The 26,682-nt window shown below is 39.2% G+C and overlaps 1 protein-coding gene across 40 annotated transcripts in view; it reads left to right on the forward strand.

The window, feature by feature from the left end:
* The window catches only part of NRXN3 (neurexin 3), a 1,022,019-nt gene that overhangs the window by 891,183 nt on the left and 104,154 nt on the right, over nt 1-26,682 (forward strand). For 15 of the 40 annotated variants that reach the window (XR_005105300.1, XM_037394499.1, XM_037394500.1 and 12 more), the window contains 2 exons: nt 13,602-13,691; nt 20,046-20,353. Coding sequence is in view for 38 of the 40 variants with exons in the window: in XM_037394499.1 (XP_037250396.1) it covers nt 13,602-13,691; nt 20,046-20,353 (398 nt within the window). In the remaining 2 variants the exon portion in view is untranslated. Of the gene's footprint in view, nt 1-13,601; nt 13,692-18,680; nt 18,741-20,045; nt 20,354-26,682 lie in introns of all 40 variants that reach the window. The other 25 variants (XM_037394505.1, XM_037394498.1, XM_037394504.1 and 22 more) reach the window with 2 other exon arrangements.

Genomic DNA, 26,682 nt, shown 5'->3' on the forward strand with positions numbered 1-26,682 from the left:
GCGTTTTGGTATTGTAAATAATATGCGTTATTGTGATTATTAGTTCTCATGAGCTCAGTGATGCAGAATCTAATGCTGATTGGGACATTAACAAGAAGAACTCAAAAGCAGAACTAACTGGCATGTCTGAGTCACTACAACAAGTTCTTCCTTTCTATGTTTGTACTTAGCCCTGCACGGCTCATGTTGTACCACTTCAGTGATCTCCAAATGTTTGGTGGCTAAGCCTTATTTTATTAGAGGAAATAACTACCACTCTGTGTTTTGCAGAGCCTGGCTCCTCCTCCCTCAAATTACGTCTATCTCTTCCAGAGTGATTTTGGCATCTCCTTATTCCCTTTTCTTTACACCCACCTCCCAAATACAGGTTTTACCTTCTTGTGCCCCTTTAGCAATCCCTTCCCTACTTCAGGCTTGAGCCTGTTATGATCTTTTCACTTCTGAAACCAAAGTATTAGTAAGAAGCTTGGCTGAATTCAGTTGTCTCCATGAAGAGGCACGTGGATCTTGTGCCTGAGTACTTAGAGTCATTAATAAGTCCTGTTACTTGATGTGCAAGCTGAAGGGATTTCTTTGTGGTACTGCCAGATCCCACTGTGGTCTTAATATTTTTCTATCCAAATGCCCTTGTTAGTGGGTAATGAGTTAGGAGCAAGAGCACTGAATTTTGATTAGCCCTGTGGGCTGAATGTGATCCCCAGGGTTCTTGTCATATGCTTGTTTGTGGGTTTTGATTTTTCATATTGTACTCATTTTGCGGGACTTAAATGAGCTCTCAGATGCTTCCTATCAGCATGAATTGGAGATGGCATGTAAAGTGCCTCTGACAGATTTACTGCATTTCATGAGCCTAAAACATACAAAAAGACAGGGTTAATAAAACAGGATTGGAGAAGCACATTTTGAAGGCTGTACTGTGACATATGTTGAAAGATCTGCCAAGAGGGATGATTAAAGCATGACAAGTTGATGAAATCAAGAGTTGATTGTAGCTTGTCACTGCAGGGCCATTACATCTATGATATATTTATAAGGCTGGAAAACAGATAAATATGGCTACATGATATGAACAGTCAGTTTTGGTGCTCTGTATCCACTGAGATATAAACCTACACACATTAAGTCATTAACAGACAAACATACATTGGAATTTGTGCAAAACCACCCATGTTAATGCATGTGCATCCATACTGGATGATGGGATAGGATCCAACATGATAAAAAGTTACATACATGTTGCCACTACTCACACAGTTTAACTTCTATGTACTTTGTGTTTTGCTTTCCCACAGGACATATGATGCTGTGGTTTGTTTTCACTTTGCTTGTATCACCAACAGTTGCATGGAAGTGCTGTAGGGCTTGTCTGTCTGCCAGATTCTGTCTGAGGACAGAGGAGAGGAAAGACAGAGAGAAAAAGAAAAACGTGACTATATTGTGACTTGCAAAAGGATTGAAAGAAGGAGTTTACCTAAGGAAGGATACACATAGAATAGTATCTTTGTGCAAGTAGCCATGAACATCTAATTCCCGCAGATAGTCCTTGAGACGTGAGGAAGAGGAGAGAAGGAATAAGAAGCATTCTTATGTAGCAGTCTCTATTACTGTTATGTAACAGTCACGTAAAAGGTTGTTCTAAGGTGCAAATGCATGCCACAGAGGCAATACTGCTTTTAATTTAGCCAATATACTTTATATTGTTTGTAGCCTGGATAAAGAAAATACTATCAGGAAATACTGACAATTTGAGGAAAACTTTTTGTCGGTGCTGTCCAAAAGAACAGAGATGTATATTATATTGCTGCATGCTGTTAGTTGGATTATAAGCATCACTCATACATCTTCCTGAATCAGACTACATGTCCGATATGTCAAACCTACCGGCAAATATCAAATAAATCAGAATAAAATTTGCTTTAATGGGAAAAATTACACATCTGTGCAATGGTCCTGGATTTGGGACTGTTTGTATTCTGTTCTCTCAAAACCTGTTTGTTCATCTGATCAGCTTCTCGAGCTGGCAAGCACCCAAGTGCCCGATGCTTCAGAGAATTACAGTAACCCACTATGGCAACAACAAAAATATGCCCCAAAAGACGTCCTTCTAAAAAAATGGTCCTACTGTTATGCTTAGTTTGTGACCTGAAACATGAGGTAACAGAAACTGTACATGTTTCTATCATGTCTACAGTCATTACATTTCTATTACTCTGTCGGAAAGCAAATGCTTCCTTTTTTTCCCTTTCAATTTATGCAAGGAGACATGATCATGTGGAAACACTCCCACTCCCTCTCCAGCTGGAATTTGGTAGAAGTTGCTCTGCTGTATTGTCAGCATGTTACTCAGCCAGATCTAAACCAAGACAAAACAAAACCTAGGCAGTTTAGTGGCATCTGTAACTTTTCTCCATTTCCCTGATGTATTTTTTTTTTTTTTTTTTCCATGGATGATTTTGATTCTGGAATCTCAGTTCTTTCCCCTTAGCTTAGTCTTACAGCCTAGGATTCTTTGTAAGAGAAATTCTTGCAACACAGAATGAGTGCTTATGAAAAGTTGCGTTAACCTTTGGTAATGGTAGTGTGGCATGTAGTGTAACTCATGAAGAGATAAATTTCCTCAATCCTAGGCATGCTGTTTATCAGAATGATAACTTGAAGTTATGCCAAGATAAAGTATCCATAGGGCATCTTTCTACCTTGTTGTTCTTACCCTTCTTGTATCTGATATAAGAACCCTGGGCCAAGGGATTTTCCTAAATGTTGGGATTACATTCTTATACTCACTGCAGGCCTTTGAGTTGCTGTCCCTGGCATGCTGCGGTGCAAAACAGGTGTATTGCATTCACATGGGAATCCAAGCCATGGGGTTTTTCCTTGTGCATCTTTGACATCCAGCACATTTCTTGCTAAAATCATCGCTATGCCATTTCTCATGAATAGTAATTACATACTAAGAGATGTAGGTATGTCCTGATAGCTTGGTCCTGCTAACAATTCCAAGCTAAAGTATACAGCTGCTTGGATATGCATGCTCATGCATATGGTCTGAATGCTCAAATATTATGAGCTGTTCTCATCTGTCTGTGTCCACTGGTCCATGACTGTATGAATGTTCAGGTACCAAGCATAAGCAGTAACACCAAAATTTGTGATAAATTTCTCCTTCACTGGAGTAAGATGAATTAGTATTGGTTCAGTCATCTAACGATACATATGGTTGGACTTGATGATCTGAAAGGTCTTTTCCAACCTAAATGATTCTATGACAAAATGTAGCTGTATAATGTAGTCAATCAAGCCAAATAAGATTGCTAGAAGGTAAGAAAGCTGCTAGACAGCACAGTGCACTGAACTCCTAGACATTAATATAGTTAGGTTTCTCTCCTGGGTTAGTTCTGTTTCAGTTTTCCCGGTCAAATGGAGTTATAACATATTCTCTTTCTTCTCTCCCTCTCTGGCTCTCCCTCTGTCCCTCTCATACATGCACACACACACAGTCGCAGTGAGCAAACAAACATCTGGCCTGGGGGATCAGAGGCTTGAAACAACAACTTTGTGCTTTTCTGATCTCATTGCCTGCAGAAAGAACAGTGCCAGCTGTAATCCCAGGTTGGCACAGCTGACATGCAGTGACAGAAGGGGCTCAGGCATCTGCATCAGCCTTCTCCCTGCTCACTAAAAGGCGCTGGAAAGTACAAAGTCATTGAAATCCAATGCTGTGGACTGAAGCAGAGCAACTGTGTGAAAGGATGATCAGAGGTGAAGGGAGCCAGTCGCGGAACTGGGAGCCAGAAGTTCCTGAATCCCAGCCTTGGCTTTATAGATGTGATTCCCTATAGTCTTGGGCAATGCTTTTACCACTCTGTGGCTCAGTTTTCCAATCAGTAAAGGGGGATAAAGCCCCAGTTCACATTATCTTTGGGAAATCAAATAGAAAATATTCTACACCTCACTGAGTATGAAAACCTTTCTAGGCCAGTTAACTTACATCTTTGCTATTTACTGAGTACCTGGAGCACCCTGGAGTCCAAAAACTCCAGTGCTGGACTTGCAAAATCTTTTGTCTTTGTTTTTGGTTGGTTTTTTTAGCCCCACAAATTCACAGTTGGCGAGATTCACTCTGCATGACAGTCTGTAATGTGCAAGACTGAGTGGTGTTTTAACCCTTCACTGCTTGGCATTTCCATAGCAACTTCCAAAACTCAGGTCACTTCCAAGAAAGAAATTGACTTAAAAGGTTGTAGTAGGAATAATATATCTACAGAAACTACAGGTTCCTTTTCCCATGGGTCTACCTTACTTCTGACACAGTGTTATTCAGAAATTATTTTTTCACTGTATTAATGTTTTCTGTGCCTCTAGTTCATGCCTTGGCTTTATGAATGGCCCTTGTCTTTAAGAAGACTTACAGGGCCTTGGAATTCTGTTTCATTTTTTCTAAGTTGATGTAAACAGAAGAATTGATTTCAAGAGGAGGCAAAGATCACTGATTTGTAGCAATTAGAGATGGAAAAGGCCTGTTTGGTCTAATGTATTCTGTGTTGTAACCAACTGATATTCCCCACCACTTTCTGAAGTAAAATTTTAAATAATTAAATAATTTCCCTGAGGAGACAGTAACATTGTCTAATATGTAATCTTGATAGGAAGTGCTTCTTCATGAACTTCTTTCATCAGTTTCTTACTTGCTTTTAGTTATTTCCTGTGCCACTCACTCTAGAGAACTTGCCTCCTTCCACAGGGTTTTCACCTTTCTGTTATTTGTAACTGGTTAGCTTTCCAATCCTCATCGGTGAGTAAATGCTTTATAGGCATTACTGTCATTGATGTCACTGACTGAGCAGCCTCCCTGTACTCAGCACTGTACATTCTTCCTCTGTTTGTTGTATATTCACCTCCGCCTATTGCCTCCCTGAGAACAGATGCCCAGGGAAATGAGACCCAGGACCATCTGATGGTTTCTGGTGGAATGAACCCAGGTCCATCACCGCTAACGCGGAGGCAGAGACTGCAAGTCCTGTGGTAACTGAGCCGATTCCTACATGGATACCAGAGCGCCTGCCGGCACCTTCCAACGAGGAGTCTCGGTTCTGGTGTAATGCTTGATAAACGTGAAGAGGAGCCCGCCCTGAACGGAGAGCGTGGTGCACTGAGCCCCAAGTGGTTCTGCAGGCATCAGTGCTCTTTCCACCCCAGCCTCCGTGCTGTCTGTGTCAGCCATAAACCAGCTGTCTGCCTGAGCGCTCTTGTCTGCAGGGGTGTGATGTTGAGCCACTGACTCTATGAAGCAAGTGTAAGGCCACGAGTTTTCTCACCTCCTATCCTGCACCATGCAAAGGCGCTTGTTCTGTTTTCAATATCACATTGATCCTGGAAGCAAACTAGCTGCACTCATGTAGCTTCAGCGCCTAACCCAACACAGATAAACTAGATTCAGCGTTTCTGTGCCCCAACTTTGTGGAATCCACAAAACAGATAAGCAAGCCTTTAGATAAATGGGAATTAATAGAATTTGAAGTGTCGATACAAATAAAGTGTTTCTGTCATTTGGTTATGGCTGCTTGTTCCCACTGGGCTATATAAATCAGATCCTGACCTTTCTCAAAGGAATCGAAGAAGTGGGATATGTGGACAGAGCTGTGGATTTTATTCTGATCTCTGTTTCACATCTCTTCCTGCAAAATGAAATTTGTCCTTGTTTAAAATGGAAAGATCAATATGTAGTTTCAGCTGTTCTTTAATAGTTACTTTAGCCTTGGCTGCCTGATATGGGGCTTAATTTGGACCTGGTCAGTGAAAAAACAATAATTTATGCATTACTTACAAATCATCTCAAAGGTCTGGTAATGTAGACACCAAATTTTTTTCATACCTGTAAAAAGGTTGAACTGCTAACTGCTCTCTCTATACTGTACGCTAGTTCACTTTTTTGACATAAAGCAAAAGAGAACTAAAGCAGACTGCTTTTGTCTCATGCCCATGGCCTCAGCTTCTAGAGGGCTGAAATTATTAAGTATAATCTGCTCATATAAAGTAAGACCTGAATCACACTTTTCACAAGGCTAACTCTTTTTTTTTTCTTCTGCACGCTTGAAAAAGTTTGATTAACCTTCTTCTACCTTTGCTAGTCTGAGTTTTCTTTTTGTTTTGCTCCTATTGTGCTTCTGTGTTAGATTATCAAGGGCAAGGCACTCATTTTCTCAGTCATCCAAGACAGGATTGAAAGACCAATCTAAGGGAGGTTGAGATGTTACTGATCTTGTCCTGGGGCAGAGAGGTGAATTAGATGGCTTCTCAGAGTCTTCCTTAGTCTTATTAATGTCACAGTAGCCCATGTTAGCTGCAGCTTCTGGACAGACATATAGACTCTAATCTCCTTGTTTTCCTCTGAATTTCCCAGAGATTTTGGCCTGAATGCTGCTTTGCTTTGAATTAGGACCCTATATTTTTTAGGCTAAATGAGAGAGGGTAAACTAGAGAGTGGCAGCAGCATAAAGATTTTGGTTGAGGCAATAGAAACTTGGAAACAACTCCAGTTGCCTGAGCAACTTTTGCTGTTGTCATCTTGCTTGTTAATTCTCTCTCCTATTTTTAGTATTTATGTTACCGAGACCTCATTGTCTTTTGTCATGAGGGCAGTGAGCTGAGGAGAGTTGTGGTGTGAAGGTCGGCTTTTAACTCTAGTCCACAGTGAGAGGAACGGAAAGAAAGGTGTGGCTCCCAGCAAACAATAGGATCTGAGGGAATTGAAGATAAAGTCAAGGGCATCCAGGACTAAGGGGGAAATGAGGACAAGAAATAAAATGAGAATTCAACAGCAAAAGATGCAACCATATCGAACTGTGAAGGCAGAGGGAAAAACCCAATATCCAAGAGCTGAAGCAAAGATAAACAATGTCAAGACTCAGCTATTCTTCAGTCCCCTCAAATGAAATAAAATCCCAGATTGGAATTAATCTTCCATAGCACCCCTTGTTACACAAGGCGAAACTGAAGCTTTGCAAGAATTTGTAGAGGGACAGTTTGTAGCAGTTAGATTCCAGATCACCTGCCTTATAATTATTTGTTTAGTTGCATGGCCATCCTGTTTCATTTCTGTGTAAGCCACATCTGTCGTTTCCGCTTTGAACTTTTTTCAAGTGCTTTATAAAAAACATTGAAAGTAGAGAGTTTTGAGATGTTTTGATTTTAATGCAAACATTCCCTCTGTTGTATAATGTAAACCACAATATGGTCTTATAGTAATGCAGAAAAACAGGCCTGATGCTAAAACTGGTTGTAGTGGTTTTACTCCTTTCTGATTTATGGAAGAAGAAGATTCTAGTCCTAAATCTGAACTCTACAGATAGGCTTGTCTTAGTTTCCTAGATGAATATAAAATGTGAATGAATGATGGTTGTACTTTGTGATATTTAAAACAAAATATCTACTTAAGCAAGTGGGAAAATGGGACAATTCTGTATATTGTAAGTTTTTAAGAGCAGCTGCCTGAAAACAGAAGTGGTTAAAGAGGTTCAGTGTCTGCCAATCACAAACACACTTCTGAAACTTTTGTGCCCTTTCTTAGATATTAGGGGAAAATGGTAGCTTCTCCGTGATGCATGCGAGTTGCCTTTTCCAGGGCACGCAGCATCAGCTCTAGAAGAGTTTTGGGGCTGAACTCAACTGAGTCAGTTTATGTCAGTAGAGGATTTAGCACTCAAAGGTAAACTTTGTGGGCTGTAGCAGGCTGCCGTGCCCTTCTCCCATACTGATGTCAATTAAGTGTCTGTAAATCTTAGTGAGATTATGGGCACGCGTAAAAAGTCAAAGGGAGGTGGCATTAAAGACTGCTGGGTCAGCTGAGCTATCACACACTTGCTAGCCCTTCTCCTGCTGAAATTCCATCTACAATAAGGGAAAGAAGAGGTGGAATCAGTCTACACCTTGGGCACCAATATCAAAATGTTTTCTTAAATCCTTAGTATTACCATATCGGCTTTCATTTAATAACTGCTTGTTAGACAAATGTCTTATTGTGTTTTTGAAAGTTATTAAGCAATGAAGAAAATGTTGCTGCTGTAGTGTCCCTTCACAAAACAGCCTTTGGCGTTAATTTAGGACAGATGGATGTTTTCTTATGGTATTCTTTTTAGCATCTTCGCAGACTTGACAACACGTCAGGTTGGATTAATATTCCACCTGGAAGCGAGTACTTAATTTCTGCCCAGTGCAATTTGCTGGAACCTTTCAGCTTTTCTCTTTCACACCAAGGAGGCAGTAAATCATCATGACTAGTATCTAGGCCAAGAAGCAACATTTTGTAGAGCTTCAATTGCTCTTTTACTTTCATTAGCTTAAGAATCCATTTTGGTTTAGAAATAAGTTTAATCGCATTAAAGATTGTTTATTTTGTTAAAGGGTCCAGGAGCAGAAAAGCACAACATCATCCAGGGTTGAATGGTTGTGGAAGGAAATTCTGCTTTGCCCAGTAGCAAATTTAAAGTGTCTCCCCTTGAACTGTTGCACTGTATCAAAAACGTTTCCTGTGGGAACTGCTAATAGTGGTTAGCACAAGCAAATTCATTTTGACTTTTTCCCCCATTTTAGTTTGATCTAAATTGAAGATTATCAAAAGCTGAAGCTGGATGTGAACCTGATCTATTTGTCTGTATAGCCTATGGAGTAGGGATACAGAGGGCTCCAGGAAAAAAAAAAAAAAAAAAACCAAACAAAAAACTACCAAAAATCCAGAAGACTGGCAATCTGTCATATTTAAGCAGCAGGCTCTGATTTTTATGACTGAGGTGCCAGATTTTCCTGGGAGAAAGAGGGACAAATAAAAAAATAGAGCTCGTCTGCTAGATTCCTCTCCAAAATATTTAGTCCTCAGCAATATCTGTGGTATTCAAAATATTTTGAATGTTCAGGTTAAACAAGATTCAGGGATCCAGAAGATCTCAAAATATTACCATTAAAATCCTTAAGGTTGTAAGAGCTTGAATGCTTATCAGTTTGTTGGAAAACTTAGGAGATGCAGTAGGATTTCTGTTAGTTGTACAGATAAGTACTAAATGAAATAAAAGTGGTTTTTTTGATCCCAGTCTTCACAGAGTTGTATTTGGCTGTGCTTTAGAATTTTGCATCAGAAATGAGAAAAAATAGGTGGAAGAATGCATTTCTGAGGTATAGTTCTTTAGAAGAAGCTAAGTCCAGAAGCAGATCATAAGTCATATCAATATACAGGAATTTGTTATGCAGATGAAGGCAAAAGGAGGAAGTTTACGTTAAATGAGCTGTTTGTATTGGTACTTGTCTCATTTAAGCAGCTAGAACCTATGAGAGGAAAAATATTTTGTAAATCACAAGTAGCAAAACTAATCAACACAACTTTACTGTAACAAATTATATCCTGCAGACCTTTGAGACCTACACTGATTCTCAATGCAAAAGAGCTATAGGATTAAATGTACTTTCTAAGATAATTTTAAATTGCTCTCTTAATCCTATGTATTCTACTCTGAAGTACAGCCTTGAATTGGAGCTGGACTCAAAGAGAAAAAAGAGGGGATCTAGATGCATTGTGTGAAGGGATTGTTTGAACATATGTATCGTTCAGCTCTAGAAAAGCATTGCCTTGAGGCTACAATAGGATTGTTACCAAAAATTTCTGTGTATGAAAATGGGCAAGAATCCCCCTTAATCACACCCTGGGTCAGCTGCCAGGGGTCTAATGAGCTTGCTTCTTGTTGAACTTATGTTACTCTGTGTTGCAAACTGTGGTATTTCCTTTTTGAAATATCAAGTGCTGTGTTTGTTTTTTTAAAGGACAATTCGAAGTCAATATCAATTATAATAACTGTATCGTTTTATTGATATTTAATGATTTTCCCAAGTGCTTAACAATGGAAAACTTGTTCTTCAACTCAATGTTGTAACTCAGTATATCAGTGAACACATTCTCATGCACATGTTTTTAAAAATCATTCTTATTAATGTCTGAAATAAAATTTAAAAACAAAAAAAGAGAATAGATCAGGTACTAATGTTGCAATTTAAACCTATTTGAATTTTCTAATGTCCTTCAATTTTTCATAGCTTTTAAAGGTATGATTTTTATACGTATTTTAATCTTGCTGAATATATCTGCCTAATAATAATAATAAAATTAAATTAAAACTGATTTTTTTTAAAAAATAGTCTTTAAAGATGCGGTGGGGAATAGTTATCATTACTGGCTTTCTGGAAGGTCTCAGACTGTGTTATAAGAAACCCATTTTTCCCTGTCATGTCTCCTTTTATTGTCACACTTTCTTTTTACCTTAGTCTTGCTGGCCTGTTCTTGTCAGATGCCCTACTTACGAGAAATTTCAATCCACTGCCTTTTTTTCCCTGTCTACAGTCAGCCCTCCACACAGAGGAAGAAGCACTCCATGCCAGCCACTGGCTGACTCTCGTGCTCCCATGAACTGTGCATCATTCTTTATTCTGAAAAAAAGATGTCATTGCAGCCAGCAAAAGGTTGCTTATGTACGTACCGAGTGAAGCCAGTGGAGTTTCTTGTTCCGAATAAAGTGTGTTATAGAAGTTCTTTGGTACTATAGAAAGTGTTCTTGCCCATCAACATTAGATTTCAATGCACTCATCTAACCAGAAGTCCTTATTCAGAACACTGTAAAAAAACAATACTCTATAGTTGGGAAAAAAACTCCATTTCTACTGAAACTGTCTTTCTATATCATGTGCAATATATATGTAGTAGCAGACTGTCTCTAAGTGTTGAAGTCTGGGTTGACAGAGAGATTTATGAGTTCACAGAGAAATTTGGGTCTTGCGGTGCCATTGAAACACCTCCTAAGTGTCTTTCATGACCTAGTACTCCTTTCCTACAGAAAGAAAAATATGCATACTGCCACGGACCAAAAATATCCTAAAGGAGATGCAGGATTTCTATGCATTTACAAGATTTAGCTGGTTTAGTGAAGGAGAGCGTGGATTAGTGTGTTGAGAGAAGGTCTAATGGCTAAGCAGAATGCCTTGCTAACTGATCTTAAAAAAAGAATTGTTTTTGTAGTGAACTTGACTTAATTGCTTTTGTTTTCACTCTCCCCAAACCAGCAGGTCTGCTTCCCTGTCCAGTGCGTGTAAAATTCCCCAGGCTTAAGCGACTGGGAGAACCTGCAGGAAAGAGACCTCTCCTTTAGTTTAAAAAATTGGGAAAATAACTGACCTGTGTGACCCCAGCCTACATTAGTCATCAGCTTATTATTAATAAACAGATCAAAAATATTTTTTTTGTTAATATTTCTGTCTCTTTAGGTGGGAGGCTTTTTTAGTTTTTTTGTTTATATTGCCTCAGCTGCTCTTTATATATTTTTTTTCTTAAATCCTGTATTGACCATGATTCAAATTTTATGTTTATCAGTCTGTATTCATGGAAGTACAGAACTGACTTTTGGTACTTTTTGTTGGTGCCAGTATGAATTATGAGCTCTGGGAATGTACTTAAAGATAACTTCATGTCTGTGAGTGACTGCAAGCCACCACACTACATCTTTTAATATTATTTGATGAATGACTGACAGAGTGTGTTTCCAATATTTTATCCTTTCCTTCTAGTTTATCCAAGTAACCAATTGTACATGGCAGGTCTCTGAGGTGGGATAGAGAAACCGGTACACCTGTGTGTGTCAGCTAGTGTTTAATTAGATCTTTCTACAATGGGGAATAGCAGTTTCCCACAATGAATCTGTTACGTGGAAGGAAAAAAGTAGATGACTTTCCAGGAAGGTGATAAGGAATCAGGCCAGTAAAGCTGCTCTGAAATGGTTTAGCTTTGTTTTATCTGTTGCTGTAAATAAACAGCAAGATTCCTAAATGTTCATCGTTATAGTCGGAGATATTAACCCAAATCCAAACTGCTGTTTTCCTTTCAGCTGGATTTAAAGAGATGCGGATGATTATTTTTACGAATACCCCTAAAGATTAGGTCAGTGCTTTATGACATGTGAATCCTGTGGGCTTATAGCGGGTGTGTTGCTATAGTGCCTCTCACTGTTCCAGAAAGCCAGCAGTAACCAGCTGATGCTGGAGGGGATAGCTGTGGTCAGCAGGTACCTCATACAGGCTGGCAGCACTTCGGAGCAACAATTCCCCAGTAAGGATTATCGAATGCGTGAGGCTTACCCGTCATACGGCTTGCAGTATGGAAGTGTCTGCTGGTGACTGGGTGAAGCATCTTGCCAGCTGTTAGTCATAGATGGTTGGATTTTTTTCCTTGGTGTGTCTTTGCACTGAAAAAAAGATTCCAGCCTCTGTCTCAGAAAGTAAGATAGATGTGAAGCCACGTTAGGTTATTTATGTGTGGGATTTTAAAAGCAGTACTGCAAATTGTGCAGAGCAGTTGCTTACTCTTGGGCTGCCATTTATTCAAAACATGTATTGGAGCACCACAGATCTACTGAACTTCTGTTTAGGGTAATATTACTTCAGTAAGCTGGGGGCTTACTCTAGTTTTCTACGTTATAATGAAGTTTGTAAAAGACACACTCTTTTTACGCCTGACAGAAGAGTTTTTATAGAAATAATACATGAAGCAAAAACTGGAATGAGTCAGTAAGTGACTGTAGCTGAAGAAAATGAAAAAGCAGAATGATGGCACTTGTTTACTGTCACTCCTAACACCATCAAACTGAGCTGCTCCTTTCTGCTGGATATTGGCCCAACCCATCTTACCTGTACAACTTTCCAGCAGCCAGGGAATTTGAGCAAAGCCTTTGTGTGAATCCTATTCCTCCCTGTCCTGTAGGAGTGGTAAGAGCTTTTCTCCAAACCACGCTTTGCTGGATAGCTCTGCTATCCATCAGTGCGGAACAATGGAACTGCACTTGCCAGAATTTATATCTTGGGTAATTATTTCTGCTTTCATTTACATTAGTTTCTAAGCCTCTGTTTTCTTCTGGCAACAGGCCCAAGTCTTTGGTAACTGGACACAAGCCTTCAGGTAGCCTTAATTAACAGCTCTTCCTCTTTTTTAAATTTTACTTCCCTTTTTTTCCTATCTACCTACTCATAGGGTTTTTTTTAAACTTCTACTACCTCTTTCCAGCATAGATTTCTTATAAATTCTTCCTTTTTTTTCCCTCTTTATTGGGTTTCTACTCCTAACACGTCTTCTGCTACTACAGGAAGGTTTTTTATCTAAGTACTACTGTGTGTTGGTGTGACTGACACAGTGCCTTGTCCTCATGCAATCAGATCTGGAGTCTGATCAACATGGTTTAGCTCATGGCACTGAGTTCACGCAAGGTCTCATGTCCCAAACAAATTACACATGCCTTCTAACTGATTTGGATAAACAAATACTCCGAGGAGAATCTGAGATATGGTTTTCATAGGATTTAACTTTTTTGACCTTCCAGAACCCCAGGCAATTGGATGTAGAACTATTCTCCACTTTACTAAAGATACATCTCTCTCTTTTCAAATATATATTTGTACGCACACATGCACTTATTTATTTATAGCTAAATAAGGTCATAAAAAAACCCAAAAATCTAGGATGTTTTAACTATTTCATTGACTTTTCAGATTGTTTTTAAGCTGTTTTTTAAACTTTAAAGGCAACACTGATAGTGAACGGTTCCAAATGGTAAAACAGAAAATCCCCTTCAAATATAACCGGCCCGTAGAGGAGTGGCTGCAGGAAAAAGGTAACAGTCATTAAAACGTTCATTTTAAACCCATTTGATTCTAAACCCTCATTTTTAAAGCCTGCAAATAAATGTTTCTTAAATGATAATCGCTTGCTGCATAAATGACTGTTTTAATTTTCATTATAATTTGTGTTAGCTTCCACCTGCCATATGTTGATAAATCATGCTATAATACATTGCTATTAAAATGCAGTTAAAGGGACAAAATTCTAAGCTTGCTATAACAGTAATGACAAACAAACAAGCAAAAATTCAGGAGACATTTTCTAAAAAAACAAAACAAAGAGCGAAGAGCAACAACATGTATTATGGCAATTTAACCACTGCATGATTTTCCTATTTTGATTTGGTTTTAAACTACATTTATATCTTTATTATCAAAGTTTTATGAAAAATATTTCAAACCTATTTGTTAAACCAATTCCTGTAAGTTTGGTTTGGGTTTTGGTTTTTTTTCCTCATTAGTCTGATTAGCACTATGGCTATGTATTTCCTATTTGTATTAAGATAATTAAACAATTTTTAAAAATGTTGTAAAGAAAATTTTTTTTAACATTTTCATTTAAACTACAATGAGGAAGACAGAGAAAGATGATTGTTCTGTTTCTTTTATGCTATGTCTGGAGTACAGCTGGAACACTGAAATGATACATGTGTCTAAGTTATCAGTCCAATTCTTCCCTTATTTAATCTCAGGCAGCTCTACCTGATTTTGTGGGTTTGCCGGGAGTAATTGGCCTCAGTTCTGCACAAATATTGTTAACGTGCATAAGTCCAGCTGGCTTGAATGAGAGTTCTGCATGCACTCTGTGACCTGTTGAAATGGGACTTGCACCAGAACAGTATTTTTTTTTTTTTAATCAGGAATTTGGATGGGGAGAAAAATCTCCAATGTAGAGTCCATTCCAAAGCCTGTTGAAGGTAACAGAATAACTCTTACTGATTTCAGCAGGGTTTGGACTGGGCTCTTGGTGTTAAGGTGAAGCTTAAGTCAGGAAGATCTCCCTCTACACTAAATTGGTGTTTTAAAAAATAAAAATAACCCCCCCCCACTAACTCATTCCTTGCCTTGACATCTAGAAAAAGCAGAACACGATCTTCTCTTGTTTCCTCTTAAGAAACTACTGCTGATAAAAGGGGATGACCTTTGAACTCAGATCTTGCATTTTCTGTGCTGACATAGACTATGGTGGTTAACAAATTTTCTAAGAGGGAAAACCATTGTTTTGTAGGTTTGAAAAAAGATAATTTATGTTCTTTTTCAAGCTTCTGTCCTCAGCTGAATTAACAAATTGATTTGGTTCGTATGAATTTAAGTTAAGGACACAAAGGATGTGGCTGACCACAGTCAAAATATTTTTATGTGAAGCATCTGATCCTGCAAAGTGTTGTGCACACTCAGTTCCTGTTGACTTCAATAAGAGCTGGCAGCGTTGCCCACTTTTCAGGTTCGGTCTACAACAGTGTAATGTTTGTAACTAAAGCTAAAGTATTTGTGAAAGTAAGACTAAAATTTTTGTGTAACAAAAACAAATATTTTTTTTGACCACCAGGGTTTTATAGAACAGTTAATTCAGTGAAATTGTAAATAAATTTCAAGATAAAGGTATACAGAAAATGCTTATTGAGTCTCAGTGGGTTGCCCTGTTAACTTACAAGACCAAACTAAAATAAATAAATAAAGCTTAACACTAAAAAGAGGATAATTTTGGTAAGTTTGTATTGCTAAAGTCCCTTTAACACTAAAGACAATGATTGCCTCGATTTTGTTAAAAGAGATGCATGTTTAATACCTTGATGCCATTCATGTGCTTGAGAAACCCACCTTCATTTTCTTTTGTGGTTTTGATTTTAGTCTTTGGGGTTTTCTTTTTTGGTTTTCCACCAGATTTTTCATTTTATGTCACTGTTGCTCCAAGTTTAAGCTTATAAGCATGCCAAGGCACTTTCATTTTTAAGTCATCCTGAAGTTTTGAACTGAAGTCTACCTTTCGTGGATATTGATGCTTTGTTAAAAGACAATCACATGTGCATAGGGTATAAAAAAGACAAGACCGGAGCATTCAGACATTCCCAAAGCACTAGCTTTTTTTGAGCTAGAAGGGTAGGGCCATGTTTTCACTAAAATGAAAGGAAATTCAGTCTTCACACTTTGTGTTAGGGAATGATATTGTTCAGTGTAACACCTGAGACAAAATAGCTTTTTTCCTTCATTCCAAACTAGATAGACGATTTCAGCAACTTAGATACCACTCACATGAAAAAAAATACTAAGAACAAATAATTGACCTAGCTGTTCACCAACCTGCTCATCCATCTGGTCATCCATCCAACAATTAATGTAACACGGAAACCTTCTGTCAGAAGACTTTATAAAGATGATGAGAGAAAGGGTAGCTTGCTATCAAAATGGAACAAGATGAACTGATGGATGGAGGAATAGATAGATTCATCAAAAAGATAGCACATAGAATAGCTGTCTTGCCCACATGAGTTCTTGGCTTGTGTGATTTAAGATGAAACACTTTTTGGTTGACATTTTTGAATGCCATAGATTTGGTCTTCCTTTGGTAACACTGTTCCATTATTCATAACAGTGAAATAGTTCATTCTTGGAAAAGAAATATAACCCAACGTCTTTCTGGAGTAGCATCATTGCTGGGTTTAGGATTTTTTTTTTTGTGGTTTTGTTTTGGGTTTTTTTAGAATTTTATAGAACAGTTTAAAATATTTTCAAGAGGAGCCCAGATTTAAAATCTTGATTATATGAGTAATTAGCAAAATATTTAACATTTTGAAAAACAAAGCCATATTAACCTCACTGAGATTATGTATGTGAGTAAAAGAAGTATTAATCCTAAATTGTTCAACAAGTAGTCATAAAACCAGCAGATTTCCTTAGCAGAATACATGGTGTCTGCTAAGGCACAGATGTTACCTATTCTGCAACTGGATGACCTAATACAGATCCAGAAGCATCTCATCAAAAGGACTGATCCTGGAATTGCTTAATTCTTCAAATCTCTCTTACTTACACGTGAAGTCTCATTGATGGAAGTGACTGCACTGTTGAAGCAAGAGCTATTAGTGTGAATTAGGATTTGCAAAACCAGACCCAAAATCTCTCCTACTGTTGTAGAAAAGTTGCACTTCAGTAAAATTTCTCTGTTTTTAATTGGTATTCATTATTCCAAATGAAGAAGTCAATGAGAGAGCAAACAAAGAAATGAGAGCTTGAACTATACAGAATATTTACGAAACACCTCAAAAACTTAAAATATGCTCACCATTTTTCTTTAGTATGACACTAAAATAGCAGGAGGAAGAATTCACTATGGAAAAAAAACCCGTAAGTCCGCAACCCTTACACACCTGGTAGAATTTACTAATGTAAACAGTTCCTCAGTAAAACTCAGTGGCCAAATAGATTTTACTTGGGTGAAGTAAGGGCTTCACATCCATATATATGATCAAAAGAATGATCAGAAGAGACCGACAGCGGCATCAAGTTAAGGGTATATTCTCTCGACAGTTTTCTTTCATTCCATATACATTTCCCTGTTGTCTTTATTCATGCGTGCGTACACCATTGTAAAATGAAGAATGACGAGCGACAGTTCGTAGGTGACTCCAACAAGTGATTGTTCTTTTAGCAAACACAGTCCTAGGACCACTGCTATCTCCAGCATTAACCATACAGTGCAGTGCATGAATCCTGGTCTGGAAGACCACTTCACAAGCAAGGCAGACCCCAAAACATGCAGTCAGTGCTCCTATTTTACTGCGGTGGGGCCACCTCCTTGGTGTACACTCTCTTTCAGCATTATTAGACACAGATGAAGGCCTAGAAATACAGTCATGATCTCTTTTTCAGCCCTAATATACTAACTCCTCATTCTTGAAAGTAAAGTGAGAGATGTGACAGGGATGTCTAATGCTGTGCTGTGAGCTTGGGTTAGAATAGATGACATCCTGAAGGAAGTCGTCGTGCTCCAGTAAAAGGGAGGGAACCTGTTTTCTATCCTGGCTTGGGGAGCACTCCTAGCTGGGACAGCAAAAATTCTCCTTCCTCATCATTGCCCACCCTTTTTCCTTTTGGTAAAAGATGAAAAACATACAGTATTGATTTAAAGGGAGAAAGGAGTGGAAATGGAAAGCTTTGAATAGTCAGTACCTTCCCTCCATTTTCAGGGATAACATCTCAGTATTGGTGGAATAACGCCCTGTTCTTCACGTCTGCCTTTTGGCACTCCATCATGAGTGAGGGTGAGAAGGAAGGAACAGTAGCAAGTGAAATGTCTGGGTACGCAGGGGCAGGGACAGCACATAAATAAATACAGTACGAGAGGGAGGGGCTGTGTGAAGAGAAGGGAAGGGGGTGTAGTAAAGAGCTGACAGCATATCCATAAAAAAAATCCAAAGCACAACAGGACAGAGGGGAAAAGCAAACTAAGGACATAGTATATGACAAGAGTTTGTCCTTCTACAGCGTACAGTGCCATTCCACCTAGCTCAGACAGGAGCTGGGCTGTCGATATTGACAGATATTGTTATTGGATCCAGTTTTCCTCCTAGATGAGAGGAAAGGCTCTGTTTACATGCTGAGGAGGTGTGGCTTCAGTGCATGTTTGTTGATGTTTTAATAGACATACGTTGCCCCTGGTAAGTTTAAAACCTTTTGAGATGCAGAATATCGCATCAGGTGTTTCAACACTTTCCAGGGGAAGGATATCCTCCATTTTTATTTCTCATTTCTTCATCAATGCGGTTACCCAACCCTGATCAAGTCCTAGTGTTTCATTTATACATCTGTGGGTGAGGAGCACCAGGGACGTGCAGCCCACCTCCACATGTCCATATGTTACACCTCTCCATACACTTTTTGCTTAGTTAGCTAGGGCTGTCTTTGGGGACAGGAACTCCTTTCAGATACATTTCTTCTCTTGTCCCCGTTCTCTTCCCCATGGTCCATCCTGTCACCATAAGATGATGCAACACCGCATCACCACTTGACTTCAAGACCCGTCACGACGACCACCAAAATTGGTGAGCCCCCCCTTGTATTTTGATCTACTCTAACCACTGGCTGTGAAGGAGTGAGCAGTGGGTTATAGGCTGTGCTTTGCTATGTGGTGGCATTTTGCACCTCTCATCAGGGTTGACTAGAGAGAGAAAGTGGTGAGTGAGAACTGGGGAGTGGGAATGGGATGGGAACATGCGTTTCAAACTTCATAAAAATGGGAAACTACATAGATATTTGAATGATGATTGACTTGATAACCTTTCTGCGCTCTGCCCAGTCTGGTTGTCGGTTAATTGAACAGATTCCAGGTGGCATGCCTCTAATCTTCTGAGTAACAGTGAAATTATAGGCACTGCCTTTGCACTGCGTGAAGCAATTTATTTCTTAACATAGTCAACCTAGTGCAGCCTGGGACATAAGCAGTATTTATAGAACAGTCCAGGCTGAATGTGATTTGTGTGTCCTGCAAAATGAGGTGAATTGGCAATTGTTGCTAGATTTATTTTTAATAAATATATTTTTCATTATATATCATATTGGACCACTCCTAACACTCAAGGTGTGACCTTGAGTAAACCTCTCAACCTGCCTACATATGAATTTCACTGTCTGCAAGAGGGGAGTCACATGTAAGGCATTCTGGGGCTTAATCATCTGAAGCACTATGTTATCCTCATTATTTCAAAAACTTTGCTCTTTCAGAGACATCAGAAATGTTTGCATTTAGTGTTTCTTGGGTTTAGATATGTGAGCCTTCACAACACAATATTCATAGCTGGAAGATCATGACTGATCCTGTCTTAAGATTCACACACAATCTTTATATCACCATCAATTTTTTCCAATGTTTTACTGCGCTTAAGCCACCCCTTAAAAGCTTTGCATTATTAGAAGTGGCTTTATGAGTTAATCCCATCCTTTGACCAGTCAAAATAGGTTTGCTTATGAGGTAAACCCTGACAGGAACTGCAATCTGAATTGATAGTAGTAAAATAGCCACATATTGAGCCTTATTTGTAGTTTTCAATGGATCCAACTCTAAAAGAGTGGGTTCAAATTTCTGACTGAGTCAAAGCTCCTCCAGAGCTTTGATGTGTGAGTGGATGCTGAAATATGAGGTTCAGTTTTAGCTGTTTTTGCTTTCAGGTTAATCTTCCTTATGAATAAGCTTTAGGCAGTACTTTTCTGTACCGTATTTCTACAGTCATCATAAACGCTACCAAGAATGAATCTACCTCTTTGTTGTCCATCATTTCCGGCCAGGACTCAATGTAAGATGCAAAACAAAGGAAATGTCTGGCAATAATGTTATTCACCCCCTTCACTAGGACGACAGTTAACGATCTTCAACACCCAGGCGCAAATAGCCATAGGAGGGAAGGACAGAGGGCGTCTCTTCCAAGGCCAGCTCTCCGGTCTCTACTACAACGGCTTGAAAGTGCTGAATATGGCAGCAGAGAACAACCCCAACATCAAAATCAACGGAAGCGTCCGACTTGTTGGTGAAGTCCCTTCCATCTTGGGAACAACGCCCACAACCTCCGTGCCACCAGAAATGTCTACTACAGTCATGGAAACCACAACTACGATGGCCACCACTACAACCCGAAAAAATCGTTCACCACCAAGTATCCAGGTGAGTCAATTAGTCTTTTGCATTTCCTTGGGTTCTTGATCAGTCTTTTGTTTTGCTGCTTACTTGTAAGCTCATGGGAGCCATGTTCCCTGAGTCATGCTCCATGTAACTTTTTTTTAATGATGTTGTACAGGGTAAACCACCACAAAATGTTGTCCTCCTGTGTTGGTGAACAAACAGCTGGATGAATTATTATGGCACACGCGTGTGATAACGGGGACAGATTTTGCTTCAGTTCTAGTGCAAACCCATTTATATAAGGAGGATTGCCCCACTGTGAACACAAACATGATTTTAACTTTGTTTCCACAGTTTCATATGTGGGGAAACATATTCCTAAGAGAGTTAGAAAGCTTAATGGGGGATGGGTGTATGGTTATTTATGACAGTATATACTGCAGCAATGGTGAAGTTCATAATGGGGAGAAAAGCAATGGAGCATTACTTCAAGGTAGAGCCATTTTTCATTTTCCTTTTGTAGCCTTCCTGTAGGAAATTTTAAAGGAACGCTATCAAGATCAGTTTCTTGCAAAATGTAGGTATCCCAACATAGAGCCATTCCAATATCTTTGGTAAAAATCATTCCTACAAAATAAATGCATTTCAGATGTTCTGGCTTAATTGTGCCAATGTAGTGTTTTGAGTCCTAAAAATGCAGTGGGTTTGGAACTACTCATGTGACAGCCAGAATATGGTACTGATTAGAAATAAACACCTTAAATTGCCTCTTCTTGTCTGTGCAATCTGAGCAGTGGATCAGATTTTGAAAACTATTTATTTCAGTGGCATACTATCAAGTTATCAACTGGGATGAAACAGTTGTTTTAAAATCTTTACGTCAGAATCTCATTCTATATAAATTGACAGCAGCATACATTGGCTGAGACACTGGCGAGTGCTTATTGATCAGAATGTCCCTTTATTAAAACTCCAGAGAAAGGTATATTATTGTGTAGTTGGAGAAAAAAAAATATTTCATCTCCTTCTCTGAAACAAATTCTGGTGCTTGGGACAGAAGACCTTCATGAAATCAAGGACTTTGAAATCTCTAATGATGCAAGTTGCGTGCCTGCTTTCTGACTGCTTCAGAAGGTTTAATCAGTTATTGATTGGTTTTGTGTATATATGTGTGTCCATACTCTTTTATTTTTTATCTAGTCCTGGTCACTTAGGATGAGAAAACACAAAAACCACCCTCTTACTTATGTAGGAGGTCAGGCCACACCTGGAGTATTGTGTCCAGTTCTGGGCTCCTCAGTACAAAGGAGAGATGGAGAGAGTCCAGCAAGACACCTCTAAGATTGTTAAGGAACTGGAGCATCTCTCCCATGAGAAAAAGCTGAAAGAGCTGGGCCTCTTCAGCCTGGAGAAGAGAAGGCTCAGCGGGAATCTTATTGATGCATACAAATACCTGAAGAGAGGGTGTAAAGATGACAGTGGTGCCCAGTGACAGGACCAGAGACGGGGGGGGGTTTGGACCAGGTGACCTCCAGAGGTCCCTCCCAACCACAGCCATTCTGTGATTCTGTGAGGTACCTCTGGCTGCAGCCGAATTGACAGCTATTAGAGTAATTAATTCCAAGCTAAAGTTTAACATTGGTCCCTTTGATACTCTGTAAATCCAGTTGGCAGCAGGACTGGGATTAACTGAGTTATTAGCTACAAACACCCAAGAGGTGATTTATAAAGCCTCAGCTAAATGAGGGGAAATTAACCCAGGTTTGGTCATTGTTTGTAATAAACTTTGAAAGTCTTACAGTTCCTTCTCCCCAGCTAGCTGTAATTTTAGAGGAAATCTGTATGATTTCATCTCCAGAAGGATAAAATCTGTGGCTCTGATCCTGCTTTTGTTAGTTTATTGGAGATTTTCTATACTTTATAAAGGCAGCAGAACTGCGTTTAGCTATAACAGTGTAATGGAGTGTAGCAGTGGACCTTTGTGGGCTGGATCAAGCTGGAAATGACCCTGGCTTACTTGAAGAGGAACTCGTCCAGAAAGCTTTCTGCCTAGCCTACATGGCAGTTCAGCCAGCCTTTAGAGACCACTGTGTGCTGAAAGAGCATCAAGAAGGTTTAATAAAATGTCAAAGTGCTTCTAAAAACATAGTTAGAGCAGAGATTTCCTGGATACACATGCACCACAACAAATGGCCTCATCTTAGCTGATATTAAAGCAATAACTCTTTGACACTTCATGCTACCCACTGAAGGAAAGATAAAGGTCAATATGTACCTCCATTACAACTTTCTGCATTTCAATATCAGGCCATTTTATTGCTGTCGCAGCACAGATGGCTTGCCTTTCTTCCTTACTCTTGATAGAATTTGATTCTGTCAGCTTAAGTTGCGTTATTTGTGCGATGAAAGTGAGAAGAAATTGTCTTTTTCTGTTTGGGCAGTATCTCCAGCTGTGGTTTTCAGATGCCTAATGGTTATTTTATCTTGCTTGTGTTCAACATCACCATTGTCAAGCCTGCTTACAATTTTAGATCTAAGTGGTGGAAAAATCTAATAGAACAAGTTTGTTCTTTGGGGAACGTAAAATATAGCTACCTGAGGCTATGAGCGGTACAAATACAGTTAGTTATTACCTTGCTCCAGCTTCCTCTTCTCTTTTCTGCTCAGAAATAAACAATTTTTCTTCCCTTTCAAGGCAGTTCATGGTTTAGTCTCTTCTCTCCTCATTCTGAACAGCACAATCCAAGCATTTTTTCGCTCACTTAGTTTGATCACAACAATCCGTCTGCTTCCTGGTACCATCCACCAAGCAACAGCAGGTTATTTTTCCGATCCCATTTAAAGTCTCTGTTCGTCATGATGCATGCCAAAAAGTTGTCAGAGGTGAGGCTGGCGATGGTCTAAGGCAGCTGTTTATCAAGCTGATCAATGTTGTCACATTTTTTTGTTTTATTGTCCATTTTTTTGGATCCATGTGTGATACCTTGTTTTATGCTTAGACTGTGTAGTCCTTGGGTTCAAAATGCGCTGTTCAGTCTGCATGCATGTACTGTTTCGCACAGAAGGGTTTTGGCCCACTGTAGTAATACCAGGCATGATACAAGTAAAAGCAAAGCATCTAATGCAAAATAGCAAGTATTGGAATAAAGAATTATTATTACTACTGTATTAGAAGTATCTGTGGTATTTTTATTACTCATTTTCATATGTAAGTAACTAAAACTTCTCCTTTTTGAAATGCATATAAAGCTTGTGCAGAATATCAAGTCCGTAATCCCAAAGTGATACAAAATCCAGGGGAATCTCACTAGGATTTAGATTTACACATCACTTGTTAAGGAAGTACAGAAGATCATGATAACTTCAAAGAGTTCAATTATTTGTAACATACACCATGATACCTCCTGCAGTTAGATAGTCTGAGTACTGCCAGAAGTATTTTAGAGCACAGTTAGATTAAAATAGCTGGTAAAATGAAGTGCTTTAAAAAATACACAGTATATGCACAGACCAATGACATGCTTTTCAGTCTGTGAAGATCCCAAACATGAGATATAGTCTTGTACAAATGACCAAGACAAAGGGAATTGAGAGAAAAATATTACTGGAAATAGCCGGTGGCAATGATATTAGCATTTAAAATGTCTGTAACTTCATTTTGTTTTAAAATTTATAATAGCGTTTCTGCAAGGCAGTGAAAGTCAGATCAGTGAAGGATAGGCAGGACTGGAGTGAGAAACAGTGGAGATGTGCCACTGTATGCTGTACTGGTAGGAAGGTTTCTGTGGTTCAGATAGCCTTCAGAGAGGCCTTGAAGGAAGAACAAGAGCTGACCTTCTTCTGTTAACTGAAAATAAGGGAGAAAAAGGAGTTTCACATCATGTTTGTTTCAGTGAGTCGCAAACGGGGCTTGTGCTCTGCTGCCCCTGAGTAGAACCACTCACGTGTCTTCCTCATGCATGGTTTTGTTCTGGATTTAAGTACGGTCTGTTCAGAAGGGACATGTGTTGTACTAAATTCCTGCTCCCGGTCTCAGGGACCTGACAGACCAGACTCTTCTGTGATAACAGCATCCTCTCTGGGACTTCTGCTTTGCCATGCTGCCCTACAAAGGCCTCGAAGACAAGCCGCTAGCTTTCTGGTGTGGGACACCAGAAACCATGTTGTATAGGCTGCTGTTAGAGGAGGGTCACCGTACTCTGCCATGTCTTATTCTTGCAAGGCTTCCACATTTCTTGCAGGGTTACTTTGTTAGTAATCGTTAAAGTCCTGCAATCCCACGTGCCCCTATTTCCTGATTTAAAGAACAGCTTCAATTATTAGTGAAGTAGTTCAGGGGTTTCCTGGGTTTGGGAGACTTCTGTGAAAACAAGTTAACATGACACTCATTCTCTTGGCTTCTGCTTCCTTGTCAGCTGCTTATGTGCTCAAAATTTAGTGAGTCACTGCTCAAAGCTTTTTGGGAGACTCTCCATATGCTCTCGTGTAGTGCATTCTGTCCAGTTCACAGCTAGGTCATTCAGTTTCCAAATGATTTGTGTAAAGATATCTTTTAAGTTCATTACTAAGTAAAGCTAGCTTAGAAGAGCATGCATGGTGTTACAAGAGTCTTCCATTCAAAACACGTTGAGTTCAGCAAATCCAAGATATGATTCTAGCTGTTGGTGGGTCCTTAAGGAGAACTGCTCCAGATAAGCTTCTGGGGGCCCGAGGACAGGCCCCTGGTATGTCTGTCCTATGGCGTGGGTGGCTGGCATCCCAACACCACTATCATAGACATTTTGCTGTGAAAAAGAGATCAAACCATTCTGGGAGGACAGATGGACTTCTGGTTATGCTCTGCATGAGGAACCAGAAACTGTGTGCCCTGTTACATATCCAGTGCATGCCTCAGCTTCTTGAGATGACAATAATGGCACTTGCCAAACTGTTCAAGCTGTAGCTTGGAGGTGATGAGAATAAATTCCTTGTGGAAGTTTTCAGCTATGATCTCAGAGCCATAGAATGACAATGTTTAAAATACAATATGCAGAATGTTCTCTCTAAAGAATAGAAAAGGGCATCTGCCTGTTATCTGTATAGAGAGTCTACCCACTGGTGTGGCTCAGAATAAAGTTCTCAACCTTTTATTTTAACCATTAGGCTTTCCAGCCTTCTAACTGTGTTTTCTATTGAGGGTCCAATAATCTTGATTAATGTCTTTCCATAACGTGCAGCTCCAGGCTAAATCCTTTCTTACAGTGTATATCACAAAAGAAAATAACACAGAAGATTTGTCAGTCTAATTAGACTTTCACTGTCAGCTAAGACAAATAAAATTGGCTCACCCATGGTCTTGCCTAGGTACTTTCTTTTAGAGTCATAGATAATAATTTGGGGGGGAAAGAAATTGGCCTTTAATTTAGTTTTTGCTTCTTATAAGTCACTAGTGACAATTTCATCCCAAGACTGCAAAGCTCTAATGAAAAAAGAGCTTTTGATGAGTCTCTCCTTTAAAGACTGACTTCATTGGCCCATTGGTACCGCTGCAAATAACGCAGTCTCGCTCTCATCTCTCTTTTTCTGCTTCTTCCTTAACTATTTTTTCTTAAAGAGACTAAAGCCCCCAACCTGTACCATCTTTCAGAGTGGGACCCTTTCTACTGCACTACAGTCCTGTTGAGTGAGATGGTAAAGTTGCATTGCTGCAGTGGAATCATAAAATGGCATTTACTTATTCAAAGTCACATTTCTTCTGTGATGATTATACAGTAATGGGGCTTGGGCAGAGAAAGAAAGCAGAGTTTGGAAGCAGGAATCTGAATGTGGGATAGAAAATTTTTATGCAAACTATTGTTCATGTAGGTTACAGAGTGATTAATTCAATAATACCAAATGACCCCTAAATACTTCACGAGTGTGTAGTACAGAAATAGGTGTAGTGAACATTAAAATACAGAATCTTGTGTGTGTAATGTAGTAGCTACGTAGCCAGAAATGTGTATGTGATGGGATAATGTTCTGTATGGGAAAGAGATCAAAACGTTCTCCAAGTTTTAACTTCTTATTAAATGAGAGAGTGGGGTGGTGTGTTTGAATAATATTTATTGATGTAGTGTTCAGGATACTCAAATGACCTATGAAGCTCATGTAATCTAAAGTATAATGCTATATTTTCATTATTTCATTCGCTATCTGCAGAAGACAGGTGTGCTGCTCTTCTGGAAGTGCCGCAGTGAACCAGAAGCTCAGTAGCCATCCTAAAAGAGAATGTGATTTTACTGTAGTATTATTTTTCCAGCCTACGCTCCCAAGTGCTGACAAATACTGATGATGGAAATAAGCTCAGCCTTGTATTTCTGCTAAGCACAATTACAGTAATAAAGAACATT

The sequence above is a fragment of the Falco rusticolus genome, chromosome 7, assembly GCF_015220075.1.
Source record: "Falco rusticolus isolate bFalRus1 chromosome 7, bFalRus1.pri, whole genome shotgun sequence".
Taxonomy (NCBI): domain Eukaryota; kingdom Metazoa; phylum Chordata; class Aves; order Falconiformes; family Falconidae; genus Falco; species Falco rusticolus.